The 17127-nt window shown below is 46.0% G+C and overlaps 1 protein-coding gene across 2 annotated transcripts in view; it reads left to right on the top strand.

Moving 5' to 3' along the window:
- The window catches only part of MAP3K5 (mitogen-activated protein kinase kinase kinase 5), an 816933-nt gene that overhangs the window by 495809 nt on the left and 303997 nt on the right, over positions 1–17127 (top strand). For both annotated transcript variants that reach the window (XR_014963045.1, XM_085611527.1), the window contains exon 8: positions 10374–10486. Coding sequence is in view for 1 of the 2 variants with exons in the window: in XM_085611527.1 (XP_085467653.1) it covers positions 10374–10486 (113 nt within the window). In the remaining variant the exon portion in view is untranslated. The remainder of the gene's footprint in view (positions 1–10373; positions 10487–17127) is intronic.

Genomic DNA, 17127 nt, shown 5'->3' with positions numbered 1-17127 from the left:
CGCACACGGTGCACCTCGAAAATCGGCGAGGATGGGCATCAGGATAGTAGTCCGAGGCCACGGACCGACGGAGCCGGGCGCTCAAGCGTCTGCTCCGGTCGCCATCTTGGCTCCTCCCCACCTAAGCATTAATTGATTATTCTCATATAAGTGAGTAAGCAACTTGCACTTATAACTTTGACATGGCAAACGTTTGACATAATACATTGCATTACCTGAAACTAATCATTATGCATTTACTAAATACATTCATGATAACTTGCAGCGTTACTCTTCACAAAATCATTATTGCAATTCTAATCACCTCTATGTTAAACGATTCCAGCAATACATTTCTATGACATTTCATAGCACACATCGATTAATATGCGGGTGCTGACTAACAGTGAATATGATGCACCCCTACAAATTTCAGAACCACATGACGCTCTATCAGTTCCCCCCTTTGATGACAAATGTCATCACACCATCACACAATTACTTCCCTTGGAGAAAGAACCGACCTAAACAGTGCTTGTTGCCATCCTCCCCTGTCGGAACCTCTCCATATTCTTAAGATTCTGATATTGACTGTCCTGCAGTCTAGCCATTCGCGCTTCACTCGCTCTGAGAGCTCTTTCAATTCTGTTTCCTCTGTACCACTTATAGGCTTGGATGAGACCCCACAAGCATATCACACAAACCACATCAATAAGAGGCTTGAGCACAAATCCAAGGAACCCTTTTCCTAAGCTCGCAAACCAACTTCACACACAACCAAATCCTTTACCAATCTTTTCCCACACTCCTTCCTCAGTCAGATCCGCAATCTCTTGATGAATCATAGTAATGTTGTCTATATATTTCTCCAGATCCTTACTATTGTCTGGAATATACGTACAACATTCCTGAACTTTCAATAGCTTACAGACTCCGCCCTCTTTTGCCAATAATACATCTAAAGCAAGATGATTCTGCAAAACCATCGGCCTTATCGACAACATCTCTCCATCCACCAGTAACAAAGACCTTGCAGTAGTCATCGACAATTCATCAACCACAGTCACCAACCTTCTAATCTTCACATCATTCAAAATCACACCCAGACTTGGTATCATCATCCAAAGATGACACCAATCACTGCTCCTGCACTTGCAGCCCTCTGTACTTTTGAATGATGTCCAGTCTCCAGAAGATTCAAATCTTCTGCATGATAGATTTTCGGGAAAATGATAGCCAAGTAACATGTACCATACCAATTCGCAGGCAACCTTACAGAGGCCTTCCTTCCGCACACATAATACACAGTTGGAATCACTTGCACCGGACCTTGCAAAAAGTTGTTAGCAGAGTCCTCCATGGTAAAGATATGGTCACACGTACCTTGTCCTACCGAAACCTTTTCGTAATAGGTCTGAGGACGTCTCACACACAACTTCCCCTTTTTGCAATAGGTCCGTAACTCCCCTTGGATCTATGCAATCTCTCCTCATCTGTCCAATCTACTGGACTCCCTCATGTGTTTCCTGCCTGTGTTAGTTTTCTATATCTGTCTTCTACTTGACCTATGAACTTCTTCTCCGTGTCTGACGGTGAACATGTTAAATTATGTCGGTGAGCATAAGCTGTATCCAGTTCCAAAGACGGTATGAAATACGTCCAAAGTCTGTCTTCTGACTTGTAGTAATCATATTTATTCAAATGCTTAGAAGCTGGAACTTCGGGAAGTACTGCATCGTAATTGGAAAATAAATACTCAAATTGTTTTCTCTCATAAAAGATACTAAGCAACAAACTACAAGAAATTCTGTAAGTTAGTTCCGAGGAAGGTAGCTGCATGCATGCATAACAATCTTTTGCATCCATTGCATCCACATAGTCATACAACAGTTTTGCATAAGCATTAAGCTTGAAATCACTTCTAGACAGATCTACGTGAAATCTACGATTCTCTTCCAGCAGCAAAGCTCTTTGAGCTCCTATAGTATCCTCTTTCTGGCTAGAGGTGGTAGGCGTAGGTGTCCCCTGTACCTCCCCCTCCTGCTCATGTGAATCGATATATGAGGCTACAACTATCACAATTATAGCGACTATCACTAACCCTAACAGTGTACCTATTACTAATTTAGCTCCACGGTGATTACTCCCAGCATCTGCCATGTTTGCAAATTTCTCAAAGTTCGTGGCTCGACAGCAACAAGTAAGAGTCTCTTTCTCCTCTGTATACTGCTTGTCAACCAGTTCGAACAACGCCTCAAAGCTGGAAATCCCCTTGCAAATTTCAGTTCCTTATTTACACAATCCACAAAAGACTTCCCTAGCCCTCTGTCGTCGTCGTCTCGACGGTAAGTCCCTAAATGTATTCTTCTTCCACTTGGGCCTAGGTTATCTTCTTCTTTGGACTTTTATGTACAACAAAGTCTTTATCTTCAGTCCAGAATAAGATAAGCTCCCAAAATCTCGAAGACACCTTGCAGAATTTCAAGACGAAGGACCACTAACTCCTGTTGTGGTGGTACAATACCAAAAGTCGGAAAAACCAGCGTCCCCAAGATCAACTCACGAACCTTGCTCAGAAGTGGTGGATTCGGAATATTGAGAGTCAGTATTCCTTCGATTTCCACCCCTGGAACCAGTAACCGCACATCTATTTTCAGGTTCGTAGAATTGCTGATCAGCGTCAAGGACCTCGGCCTCCCTGTGCTCAATACGCCTGGCATCAGTTACAACGTAAGTCCACTCAGGTGAGGTTTACTTTTGACACGGCACTCTTGTTCTCCTCGACCTTCTCAGATTGACGCGAGCTTGCTCTTCGTCACTTTGTTCAGATTCAGACGTTTCAGAAACTGGGACAAGGTCTCTTTCAGGTGCCGACTTCAAGTTCAGCCGCCTCTGACTCACGGGCCAAACTCTTTCTGCTTCTGTGGCACTTCTGCTCTCCCTTCGAATACCCTGTGCACTACTTCCTTCTTCAACAGAATTTGACTCCACACCACCCACAGCAACACCTTCTCCGTCTGAGTCAAATTCTGGGCTTCGATTTGCACAACCCCTTTCAGCTCGATCTAGTGCACAACCAACTGCATCAGCAACCCCTACAGCTTGGCTTGCCCTCTCAGATGGCCCTGCCACATCGGCTGGATTTTCGTTTACGAGAGGGGCTGTATCTTCCAAGGGTGCTGGAACTCTGCGGGTATGGGAGGCATGCACCCAGTTCGGCAGTCCCCCACACTTCACTGCCGTGTTTGTGACCAGTATTACCTGGTATGGACCACGCCAACGAACATCCAGACAACTCTTCCTCACGTGTTTACGCACGAGCACCAAATCTCCCGGGCACAAGTCGTGGCACAGGTCACTTGCGGCTGGAACAGTTGCTGCTTGCACCTGCTGGGACACAGAACGGACTATGTCAGCCAGTCCCTTACAGAAGTCGAGAATCAAGTCATCAGTGATGGTAATCAAAGCAGTGGCAGGCATCGCTGGTACTCGCATTGCCCTCCCCATCAAAATTTCATGCGGTGACAACCCAGTCCTCCTATCAGGAACACTACGAAGACTCATGAGGACCAAGGGCAGTGCGTCGGGCCATTTCAGGGATGTCGAAGAACACACTTTTGCCATCCGTGCTTTCAAAGTCCCATTAACTTGTTCCACTATCCCATAAGCCTCTCCTCTGGTCGGTAACTGCAATGTAGTCTTTGGTCCACATTTAAGGCAGCACAGAGCAATTTCACGACACCACGTTAACACACGGTTCTCCAACCGGAAAGCAAAAAGAAATTGGCTTTCCTCATGTAGTGGAATCGAAAAGAATGCTTGGCACAGGTCGATCACTGTGAACCACTCAGCTTCACATGGGATCTGAAACAGGATTACAGATGGATTCGGTACCACCGGACAACATGGAACAACTATCTCATTGATTTTCCTCAGGTCTTGCACAATCCTGAATTTCCCACTCGGTTTCTGTAGTCCCATGATAGGTGAATTACATGGGCTACCCATGATCTCTTTCAGAATTCCCTGCTTGATCATAGACTCAATTACAGGCTTTTGCAATTGTCTCAGGTGACAAATTGTACTGGGGCGTCCTAGGGAATTCTACATTCGGCTTGACCTGGATTTTCACTGGTTCTACACCTTTGACCAAAACAATCTCTTCCCCACTGAGGTCCCACACATCAATTGACACAGAATCCCTCAGATCAAGTGGAAGCTCTTCCACTGTCAGCGCTGGATACATTTCTATACATACACGCTGATTTGCAACCTTAAAGGTTGCATCGTCATCCTTTGTCTGTACTTCTACTCCCTGTGGTGTGCAATAGATGGTGCAATTCAGCTTGCACAGCAGGTCTCTACCCAACAGACATACTGGACTCGAGTCACACACCACGAACTGGTGTCGGTCCTTGAAGGTTCCTATTCTCACCGGAATTGGCTCTGTCAATGGGCTAGTCAGTTTCTTATTTGCTACACCAACGTCTTGGATCTATTGTCCCGAGAGGGGTAGGTTGGGGACTATTGCTGATCTTACAGTAGACCGGGTAGCACCAGTGTCAACCAAAAAGGTGGTAGGGTGACCATCAATGTCAGCCTCCACAAATGGTCCCCTCTGGTCTACCTCTAAGACTGCTCCAAGTGTGCAGTCTTTCTCCCCTCTCAGGCACCGTCATGCCAACGGATCTGGACCAAACTCGTCACTTCCCTAGAACATGGGCATCTGCATGCAAGTTCGGACTTCCTGTTGTACATTCTGAACCCTAGGTGGTTGAGGGACTTGCACTTGCGGACTATTGGTCTCCCCTTTCACCATCCTAGGTCTAGTCACAGTGGGAACTATTTCAGATACAGGTACCTGAACTATCTCTCCTTCCTGCTGCACTTGGTTCAAAGGGTTCAAAGGACACTCGCGTTTCCAGTGTCCGATCTGGTGACAAAGATGACACGCAGTGGTCTTCTTCAATGTTGCCACATCCATCCCTGTCTTAGGATCAATGGACTTTGGTCTTCCCTGGCCTTGGACATTCTGATTTCCTCCCTGATTATTTCCCTGCTTCCTTTCTAACGTTCCTCCGTTAGGCTGTCCCTGAGCCGTTTGCATCTGGACAAGCATCAATTTGTCTTTCAACTTCCTGTGCTTTGATTCTATCTTATCTCTACAGTACCTGGCATACCGTAAGATCTCATCCACAGGCTTGTTCTGCCAACAAATCAAATGCTGCTGTATCATGAGACTAACCTCTGGCCTCAATCCCAACACAAACTTCAAAACAAACTGTCCCATGTCTTTTGTATCTAACAAATCTAGTCCACTGTACTGTTTAAAAGCCTGCAAAAGTCTTTCATAAAACACATGCACCGTCTCTTTTGGCTCTTGCACTGTCCGATCTATCTTCACCCAATCAATGTCCTGAGGTGAGATTTTCGACTTCAACCATGTGATCACCTGTTCGAACTTTTTCATAACCATAGATGACGGACCATTTGAGACTGGATCCCTGTCTGGCTCTGAGGTTGGCCACTCAACAGCGATTTTACATGCCGACCATAAGTCACTCTGGACCACAATGTCAAACAATGTGTTCAAGTCGACCCACAACACCTTCGAAATCTTAACAAACCGATCAACCTGCTTGTACCACTATACAGGCTTCTCCCTTAGACGGGGAAAATCATTCGTAAAAGCAGCCAAATCACCCCTACTCCAAGGCACATGCATGTAGCCTCCATTCTGTACCTCTCGTAAAGGGAAATTCCCTACCTCCGTTATCCCTCCACCTGGGGGTGGCGTCTCTCCTATCGTTCTCCTAGAACTCTTCTTCTTGGACCACCTTTCTTCCCACTTATCAAGCATGATCCATGCACGCATCGCTATAATCAAATCCTTGATATGGGTTCTCAATCCCATGACCCTCTTCTCTTCCAACTCCTGGTCACTATACTGCAATCTATGGCTTTCCTGCAATGATTTCGTTCTAGACATGTCCACATCATACTTCTTAGCTAAATCTGACAACTTCTCATGTGCAGTTCTTGCCTTGCGAGTCACATCTTTGGCCACAAAAAGTAATTCATCTTGTTCGTACATGTACGTTCTCTCAAGAGGCAAGTTTCCATTTATTATCTCATCTACTTCTGCTTTCAACCTTACAACATCTAACATTTTTCCCTTCAAAGTTCCCTTCAAAATTTCTCGACAAGCTGCTCCATCTAGTTCATCATAATCACATTCCCGTTCCTGAGACCTACTTTCTTCTGACATACTCATAGGAACGGAACGATTTACTATCGTGCCTCGTTCGCTTTCTACCGTCCTCTCACTCTGATTTCTCACTGGTGGTGCCCACATCCGCAAATCTGATCTTGACTCGGCCAAAGACCTCGGCCTCACTGGTCTAGCCTCTGCCTGTCCCCTAGAGGAGTCTGCTGTAGCTGGCAATGGCGTACTCCATTCTATAGGTTTTGGAGTCTGTTCCATTCCACTCACAGATCCATTTCCCTCGATCACACTCCTCGCTCCTACAGTTGACTGCACTGAACTCCCCACCTTCTCTTGATCTGGGTCATAAACAGAAACAATGGGTTCAATGGTAACCGGTACCTTTAGAGCATCCGGTAACCTCACCCCTCTCCCAACCTCTGTGCTGACTACAGACTGATTTTTCATGCCCTCAGTTCCTGTCGAGATTTCCCCTTCTACTCTTAACCTCTGACTGGGTCGGTAATCCACTAGTCCCTTCTACTTGAGCCGACTTCCCGTCATGGGAGTCTGGATTGTATGGAGGTGGTCTCTCAGACAACAACCTCTCTAGTCTGCTATCATCTTTATCACTTTCATCATCATCCGCACTCTTTACCTTCGAGCCATCCTTCTTCACCAGTAGTGGGTACAGCCTATCTCCCTCTATCGTTTGAACTCTCCACCTTTTCTCTACTGCATCCTGAAATGCCTTAATGGACTTTTTCACCCTTTCCTGACTTCGATCTCTTTTCCTGTCATGCGCTGCTCTAATTCATGCATGCAATGCCTCAAATTGTGTAGGTCTCGGCAAAGGTCGTAAAGCCGCCATCACAGATTTCAACTGAAACAACACTTCCAACCTGAAGGAGCCATATCTTGGGAAAGCCAATTCACCCTCACCCTGAGTCATTTTATGCCAGATTATGGTATGCAACCCCACATTTCTTGCCATGTAATGCGCCGGAGTACCCTGGGGAGGGGCTTCCTCTCCCCCACGAGTAACCACATGTTTGTCACCTCTACATGATTCTCGGAAAACTTTAAAGCATTTCATGATGAGCAATTTTCGATCGCACACAATGTTTACGTTCACTTCCTGATGTCAATCCCACCAATAGCAGCGGGACTCACACCAACCGACCCATCGCAGCGCGCACCTTCTGGCGTCACTCGCCCTCCGCTCACAGCAGTTCCCCTCCTTCACAATTCACGTCTCACCCTTGCATTCGTCCCATTCATGCGCTGAAATAACCATTCGCCCAAACAAGTTACTTCTCTGACTGTTCGTCCACAGTCTCTCGAAATTGTCGACCTCGGCTGGCAACTGTCTGTCCGCGAACGACCACACAATCACCTCTGATAGGTTACAAATACTCAATTCCACGTACAACAACCCGCATCGGTTCCTCACGCACTCACACATTCGCTCCCCCTATCTCGGTCCAGGCTATCGATGACTTCTCATGATCCCCTTTCGGTGGTCAACATAATCTACATTGGGTGTCTTCTACACCACATTCGCTTAAGCTGCTCGTCGAGCCTAAGACTTTCCCGGACTGCGCGCGCTCACAGTCTGATCTCACAATCACACAACACTCACTCCAACTCCGCAAGACATCACACAACAAAACAACACCGCAATCTACAAACATCTCACCCTATTCATACTCACTCCTCCACGAACTGCTGCTTTCCGCCGCACTGCTGCTCTCTATCAATCTCCCTCGACCGCCGTCGTCTTCTGCTCGCCATCCGATGAGTCACCATCACTTGACTTCTATGGGCCTCAAGAATCTCTTATCCTGATCTAGATCTCCCCTCACTATCAGAGATAACCATCCTACTCTGCTACCAACTGATTGGGCCGGATTCTTGCCTACCTGGTTATCTCCAAGAATCCTCTCAGGTCACCCGGATCTTTTTATCTGCTAAATAGTGTAGAGGGGAGGAAATACAATTATCAAACCGTAGTCACCAAAATTTGATTTCATTTGGAAAGGACCACTGACTCCGAATCCAAAATGTATAAGATTTTATTACGACCAAAAATAGCTGAACATACAGACACCTCAATACGAGGTGTAAAAGGTAAATGGGCAGTAATACAAAAGCAAGTCTACGAAGGATTCTCATCCAACTCAAAACAAAAACAATCACTGACTCCAAAATCATCAAGAAAGCAATGGTCAAGCCAATATCCAAATTAGGAATCATTAGTCTAAAAGGAAAAGCGTTAGTCTATCCCTACACTAACTCTAAGGTGACATCCCTACTTAGCATTCCCTCCCCAGGCAAGGAGAATAAAGGTGTCAGAAGTGAAGACTTCCTAAGAAGCACATTCACTTAGTCAGAGCTCGATTTAAGATGCTCTTTCTAGCTTCCCGTCTAAACCTCAACTGCTCAACCCACGGGGCACTGTCCCTAATACAAAACCCCAAAAACACAGAACACGCCCTTCGGCACACCTCTTCAGCCAGGTCTTCTCCCAGTAGTTTTCCATCAAATTTGTCCAGCGTCCAACGACGGTTAGCTTGACCTTGGGTCCCAGGCACCTTCTCCGCTGAAAGGATCATCCTCACATTCCAGTGTACTCCCTTGTTGGCTTCTCGCTGCATTCTACCTCCTAAAACAAAGACCTAGTCTCACTAACGAGCTAAATGTCCTTGCACCTGCAACAGAAACATGGGAACGAAAAACATTTTACGTCTCCAGGATTTTCCCTCTCCTTGCAACCCAAAGCCTTTACCAAAAGGAAATCCTTTTCGGCCCACAACGTTTAGCTAACATAAGAAAATGATCAGGCCTTTCTCTTTACGTAGATGCGATCAGGCCTTTACACTTGAAACACACTGTTAAATCACACTCTAAGCATTAATTTATTATTCTCATATAAGTGAGTAAGCAACTTGCACTTATAACTTTGACATGGCACACGTTTAACATAATACATTGCATTACCTGAAACTAATCATTATGCATTTACTAAATACATTCACGATAACTTGCAGCGTTACTCTTCACAAAAGCATTATTGCAATTTTAATCACCTCTATGTTAAACGATTCCAGCAATACATTTCTATGACATTTCTTAGCACACATCGATTAATATGCGGGTGATGACTAACGGTGAATATGAAGCACCCCTACACATTTTAGAACCACATGACGCTCTATCACCATCATGGCTTTCCTTATATGTAATTAGTTAATCTGTTTTATTGACATAAACGCATTTCTCGTGTGCTTTAATATGTGCTGCAACTAGTACAGAAGTCATTATGTATGATCATATCTTGCCCCTAGCCCCGCCACTTGCAACACCTCTATATTGAGTACCTGCGCTTACTTTTTCCCATTTAAAGCACTGTGTATTTCTCACTGTGTTGCTGAATGTCACCTATATTGTCACACGATTGCGATACAAGTTTGGAGTTAAAATAAAAATAGGCTCGGGCATCACAATAAAAGTGCCCCCTCCTAGTGAACCAGATAGCTTATAAGGTGGCCCACATTTCAATGGTGGATAGTTTTGAGATTGTAGACACGTTGCGTGGGTATTTTGCAAGGTATGTCAGACTGCATGTATTGTGTTTGCTGCAGCCAATGTTTGTGGTAAAATCCGGTAAATCAACAGTACTAATCGGCCCACCAGTGACCAGACAATAAAACAGGCCGATAAACAGCCAGAAAACCGTCCCACCAGCCCTTCGGGTATTGCCCGATTGCCCTAGAGGCCAGTCCGACCCTGTTGCTTTGCCATGTACCGTGTCATCTGAGTTGTGTGTTTTTGGGAGCAGTGTTAGTGGCGGTAATCGCGTTGCCCGGCCTGTGCGGTGTAGTTTGGCTGCAGGGCTCTGTATTGTTTTCTAGTTACTCTCATAACAGCATGGTTGCCTGTGTGGGAACAGCACGGCGGCACGCTGTTCAAATATTAATCCGACGCAGCGTATTGTGTGGCACGGTGACGCGGATCTGTTTATCCTAACGCAAACTTTCTATATATAGATTTGTGGGAGGGCGGAGTTCACTGCATTATTTAGAAAGGTACTATTTCTGACGTAAGGCTTTGATAACTAATGAATGGGTCAACAATTATAATGTCGACACCGAAATACAATCTTAACCTAAAATTCTGGTTTTTCCAGGTACAAGAAGGCGTTTGACTCGGAGCCAACTTTACAGTCCGGAATTAATTATGCCGTGTTCCTCATGGCAGCCGGGCACCAGTTCGAGACATCCTTTGAGCTGCGGAAAGTTGGTAAATATAACTCCGTTTCGCATGTCACAAAAACAAACACGTGAAGGTGTGGGATTTAGCAAAGCCTAGGCTCCTGAAGTAAATTGCTGAAGTTGTGGTGCCTGGTTACCTGTTTCTTTCAAAACAAGGTGTTTCCTTGTATTATATTTTAGCATCAAATTCGTTTTTTTTTTTTTTTTTAAGTCTCGCCTTACAGACACCTGTTAAGCAGACGTATTGTTTCCAGTTTACATAGGGACAGCTTCTTTGTTGTCTAGCTCATATCCTTGCTTCAGATTCAATGACGTTCTGACTTTCCTCTCTATTCAAGTGTATGTGTGGCTTGGAACATTTTGGTCTCACACTGTTCTGATTGGTTGACTTGTAATCTTCCACCGCTGGCCTTGCTTGCATTCAGGGTACTTTTTCTTTTCTTTTTCTGTAAGCTCTCCATGGGAATGCATGTATTTTATTCTTCTTTCTCCCTGTGTCCTGCTTCCCATTTCACTTTTTCCCACGCCTCGCTTTCTGTGTTGCTTCTCTGTGCCCTCACAGCTCGTATCCTCGACTCCATGCTGCTTCTCCCCCCCCCCCTTCTCGTTCCATTGCTTACCCGCCTCATCATGCTTTAAAAAAAAAAAAAAATCCTCTCCTATCATGCCCTTCCCGCCCCTCCCCACTTCGGTACCCTTCTCTAGTTATTTTACATTTTTTCTTTAATATTTGGTCACACACTGTATTATCAGCGCACTTCTATCTTACTATGATTTTTTGCCAGTGGCATAACAAAGGCCCCTGCACTGCAGGGGTCCCTGAGCTCCAGGGGGCCCCCTCAGCACAGTTACCTGGCGTGAGAGCTCCTGAGTGAGCCCAGAGGGGGGCCCTCCTTGCTCTTTGCTATGGGTCGCCCTCTGGTTTTGTTACGCCACCTATTTTTGACCATGTCAATATGGATGCCTGTGAGTTCGCAGGCACATGGTAGGCACCTAGGAAGGAGTTTATATTGTATAACATATCACCTAAAAATGGGCAAAAATCCACTACAGAATTGGTTGCCTGACCATTGTGAATGTAATCATGTCTTTAAAGTTGTCGTGCCAGTGGCAATAATGCAGGGGAGTCTCCTGTAAGTGCCTGTCCTGCCTGTGGCGTATCTAGGGTGCCATCGTCCCTAGTGCATGGAAGGAAATTGTGAAAATGACTGCTTCTTAAGTATTGAAATACAGCAATATTTCAAGTTTAGTGAGCCTCTCAGGACCCTGGTCCCGGCACCACTGCACTTGCTGCACCACTGATAGCTATGCCACTGCACCCTGCCTCCTCCTTCGGCACAATCCACTGTCCTCTCCATTATCTCCTTCTGCATAGTGGGACATTGAATACCTGATGTGCGGCAGTGCTGCTCACCTGGCATTCAGTATCCGACCGTGCACTATCCTTTCTCCCTTCTCTGTATTGCACAAAAGAAGCGCATTATAATAATGCAGCAAGGACCCTCTACTGAATAATTCAATCAAATTGAAGTATACAAAAAAGTGATGGAGGAAATGCTTGAATTAATCTCAACCACTGGAAATTGCTCAGAGCCGCATCCCAGTCCATTGTTATTTTGCACACCGTGCCTCCTCATTTTGGACCCAGCCATATGCAAATCAGTCTTTACCTTGCTTCTATGGGAACAGACCAGCCCAAAATACCAGGCCCACGTAATTACCAGTAGCTAAAATAAATGTAAGCATTCCATTTCTGTATTTTCATTCAATTGACTTGCTGAACAACAACACATTATTGCCTTGAACTGCATATCACACTAGAAAGTCAGGCTTAGTCTTGTGACTTGTCACCTGATGTGATACGTGTATTAGATTTATTACCCTAATGTCAACTCTTCAGTTTTAACACAGAATTTTATCAAGATCGGAGGTAGGAGTCCGCTATCTTAGATAGAGACTGGAAGCGGCATACATGTGATATGAAAAAGACACACAGATGATGGACGTAATGCAGAGCAATTCAAACATTCACCCCCAGTCAATAGATCTGGGTTAAATCCATCATTCTTTTGCTCACCATGCCAACCCTGTTTAGACCCAGCCATATGCAAATCAGTCTTGATCCTGTACCTCAAGGTAACAGTCCAGCCCAAACTGCCAAGCCAGGTTCTCCCTGGACCGGAAACCAGCATCCTGGGACCGGTTTCGGGGCAACACCTGGCCTGGCAGTTTGGGCTGGACTGTTCCCATTGAGCTTTGGGTCAAGACTGATTTGTATATGGCTGGGTTCAAACTGGAATGGCATGGGGAGTAAACAAACGATGGATTTAGGCCCAGATCTCTGTACTGGGGTGAATGCATGACATTGTTCAGCATTCTGTCCATCAATTGTTCTTTTTGAATACATCTGCTATGAAGCATTATATTATCCTGTCCTAGACAGACAGACACACACTCACTCACTCACCCACCCTCTCTCCCTCTCCTACAACTCACACATAAACACAAAGACATTCAAAAGTACTTTTTAAAGACCCAATACATACATTGTCTGTGATATCAGTATTCAAGGATGAAATTGCCTTTATATGTGCTCTAATTCGAAGGAGTTATAAGTGTGATAATACATTATCGAATGAAGTAGTTTTTACCCAAATTCTGAACATACAAACACTGGGAAAGCCAGTAGCATAGCTCTTTACTCTAAAGGCCAAACCACTGGCTTTCGCAGTGCTGTTTTTAGTTACAGTAAACAAGGCATTTGTTTCTACCACCATCTTGGCTTTCTAGGTGTACTAATTCAGACACTTTTTGAAAGGCAGCTGAATATCCAATAGTGTACAAAGTCCATTAATGGTTATAGGAAGTGTGCAATTTGCCTTTGTACATTATTTCCTCATATTTGACTCCACCTGAAAAACATTTTTCCCTAGATGGAGAAATCTCTCACTTACACATCTTAAAATATGGTACTATTTGGAGGACATTCCCACCTTATTTGCATACTTCATTCAACTTTTTTCATCTAAAATTAGATTCACAATTAATGTAGGAAAGAACCCTTGGAAAACGTTGTGGCTATCCTTAAAGGTAAGAATTGGGAAGTGTTTCCCAATCTTTCCAGTGGCCACCACTCAACATTCAACCAGGAATTCCTTTAATTTACCCTCTTCTCTAAACATCTGACTGTTAAAGACTTGGTCACCTATTGTATCTTCTGCAGTTGTAAATGATACTTTTACCCGATTAAGGAGTCATCACCTGCGCTTAGAGAAAATGCTTTTTTACTAACAAAACTTTTTGTTAATTAGTACTGAATACATATGTTAAAATACCACATATTCAGAATTTAAGGTAGTACAGTCACATAATGCTTCATTGTTGCCATACTAGCTTAACATAAACTCCCATCCTAAGTATAACTCTTGAAATTTGGAAATTAGCTGTGAAACAGACTGTTAGATATGAGATTTCTGGTTGGCTAAGGCCTGCGCCAAAGCCAGACAGAGACCACCACTCTAGTCAGGGCAAGGGAATTACACACTGAAGATAACCCCTGCTCACCCCTTGGTAGCTTGGCACGAGCAGACAGGCTTAACTCGGAGGCAATGTGTAAAGCATTTGCGCAACACACACACGCGCACACACACACACACACACACACACACACACACACCCCTACACACACACACACACATACACACCCCTACACACCCCTACACACCCCTACACACACACCCCTACACACACACCCCTACACACACACCCCTACACACACACCCCTACACACACACACCTACACACACACACCTACACACACACACCTACACACACACACACCTACACACACACACACCTACACACACACACCTCTACACACACACACCTACACACACACACACCTACACACACACACACCTACACACACACACCTACACACGGTTATATCCATTAGAAACCTAATCACACATTTACAATGTTCCAATTAGCACTAGGCAATATTCACAGGGGATTATATACAAGACCAGGCCAATCGGGCCACGGTCAGAACCATCAGAACAGGTAAGTAAATATAAACCACAACCAGTAACTACTGGTACAATAATGACCTAAGCATTATCGCAGTCACATTAGACACCATCCTAAAGTATCATAGCATGACATTAGGCATATCCACATTAGGCCCAAACCTCATTAGCATAAACACATTACGGACTAGGCCTCACCAGCTTAAACACATTATGGATAAACATCCTAAACATAAACACATTATGTCATAGGCACCACATTAGGGCATAGAACTGGCCAACTGGCCTTTCGCTGGGGCTCAAATGCCCTCTGTCCAAAATGTAAGGGTTTACTCCAGGGCTATCCTAATTAGCCCTCTGGCTGCCAATGCAGTAAGCAAAGTGCACAATTGCGCTGGGGCGTGGGGTGCAACTCACCTCTGTCTTATCTGGAAAAAGAAAATGCCCCCAAACGTTGCAGCTGCCCACTGTCCGGCGGGGCTCCCAACATAAGCACAAAGAAGAACTGGCACTCACTGTGCCTGGGGAGCACAGAACAGGATCCCAAACTCAGCCTCCACGGTGCAGCTGCGAAGAAAAACGATGGCACGGGCACCTCGGTGCCCTGGGAGTGACCACGGGGGAAGGCACCGACAATGTGCCTTGACACACCCCCCCACCAAGCTCACCACACTGCCCCACTCACCGGGGACTCCCTCGTGGTCTCTGCTCCTCGGTTCTTCCCCAAAACAAAGGGAGGGAGAGCGCTCCCTTACTGCAGCTCTCACCTTCTTATTTCTCTTGGACCTTCTCGGCTGCCTGATGGATTTTGGACAATACGCGGGGCTCCCTCTTCTCTCACGGGAGCCCCGCCCACTGTCAGGCCGGCACCGCCTGGCTTCCTGTTTCTCCCTCGCCTGGCTTCCGGTCCTGGGGTTTCACCGATCGTGGCGGCAATCTCTCTCTCTGCAAATGTGGGGTGGGCTCCCGCTTTTAGTTAAGCATCAATGCCGGGTGGGCACCCACTCCTTAAATATGCATAAAGCGGGGTGAGATCCCGCTCCTTCTTCAAAAACGCAGGCTGGGCACCCGCTATCTAAAGAGACCACATAATGCGGGGTGGGCACCCGCTCCCGCCGGCAGCTCGGGGGAATCCCCACGTCGGGATTCCCTTTATAATTATAATTACTGCAGCATCACGCTGCATGCCACCAGCTCCTCACTCTCCTCTTGGTAAATGAAAATACAGCACTCACGAGGCGCTATGCCCCAAAAAACATCCGGGCAAAGGCTGGGCAAGGAACTAAAAGTCCTTGGGGCACCCCAGCATGGCGCAGCCAGACAGGCCAGCACGCAGGGACCCCCAAGAAGCTGCAGCTGGGTCCCACGACGGTTCCTCCTGGCAGAGTGTCCCCCACCCACCCCAGCCCAAGTAAGCACAGGAACAACCTTTTTCATGGGGTCACAGCCCCTACCTTTATACCACTTTCCCCCTTTGTCTGCAAAGCACAGGGCTTGAGGAAACCAGTTCCAACTGGTTCTGGAGCACTCGGTTTACCAGGCTCCTCTTCCCTATTGTGAGGTGGGGACTTGGTGATCAGACACCCCACAGGGGCAGAGCCAGCATTGTACAGGCTAGGCACAGACCTATTGAGGGACCAGGGACTTTTCCTCCCACTACTTTAAATGCAGATGTCCCATTCAGCCTAGCGCTGACTCACCCTGCCCCTCCGGGAGCCACACACACCTCCCAGCCCCTATCACTCAAAAGCCAGACATGCACTTACTTCTAAAAGTGGCATTTCTAAAATAGTCATAATAAATCTGCGCACACCATTGCGTAGCATTTAGTATTACTATTTCAAACATACCAAACTTGACCACGCCGCGCCTCTCATATCAAGAACTACCATTGAAACACTGATCAGGGAATCCCCAATGCATTCCTATGGGAGGGCAGCCCCACAGTAGTGAGAAACCAAAATGGCGGTTTGTCACTACCAGGAGATGTCACACACTTAAGGTACATGTCCTATCTTTTACCTACAATGCACCATGCCCATAGGGCTAGCTAGGGCCTAACTTAGTGGTGACTGACATGTAGTAGAAGGGGGGTCACGGACATGGCACACACTTTAGGTGCCATGTTACAGCAGCAGTAACACTGCGCGCCCAGGCCCTGCAATGGCAGAGGCCTGAGATAGGTTTGCAAGGCTACTTTGGTGGGTGGCACAATCCGCGCTGCAAGCCCACCAGTAGCATTTAATTTACCAGCCCTGGGTATATGAGATACCACTTTACAAGGGATTGACAGGTAAATTAAATAGGCAAACGGGTGTAGACCAATCTTACCGTATTTAACACAGAGTGCGCCCGCACTTTACACTGGACAGCAGTTCTAAAGTGCCCAGAAGCCTAAAACCACCAACACCATGTCAGAAAAAAAGGCTAGGAGAAAGGCAAAAAGTTTAGAGATGACCCTGCAAAAAGGGCCAAGTCCAACACAAACACTTAAGTATGTTGGAGTGAGTTTCTGGTGAGCATGTGTTTGTGGGTGTCTGTTGATGTGTGGTAGTGTATCTGGCTGTTATTGTAGACAGGTGTCTTTCTGCATACTTGGATGGCTGATGGTGTGCTTGGCATGTCGATGGTGGGTGTGTGG

Source organism: Triturus cristatus, chromosome 6 (genome assembly GCF_964204655.1).
Source record: "Triturus cristatus chromosome 6, aTriCri1.1, whole genome shotgun sequence".
NCBI lineage: Eukaryota > Metazoa > Chordata > Amphibia > Caudata > Salamandridae > Triturus > Triturus cristatus.
Note: the sequence above shows the minus strand (reverse complement) of the source record. Positions and strands in the feature narration are given on the sequence as shown.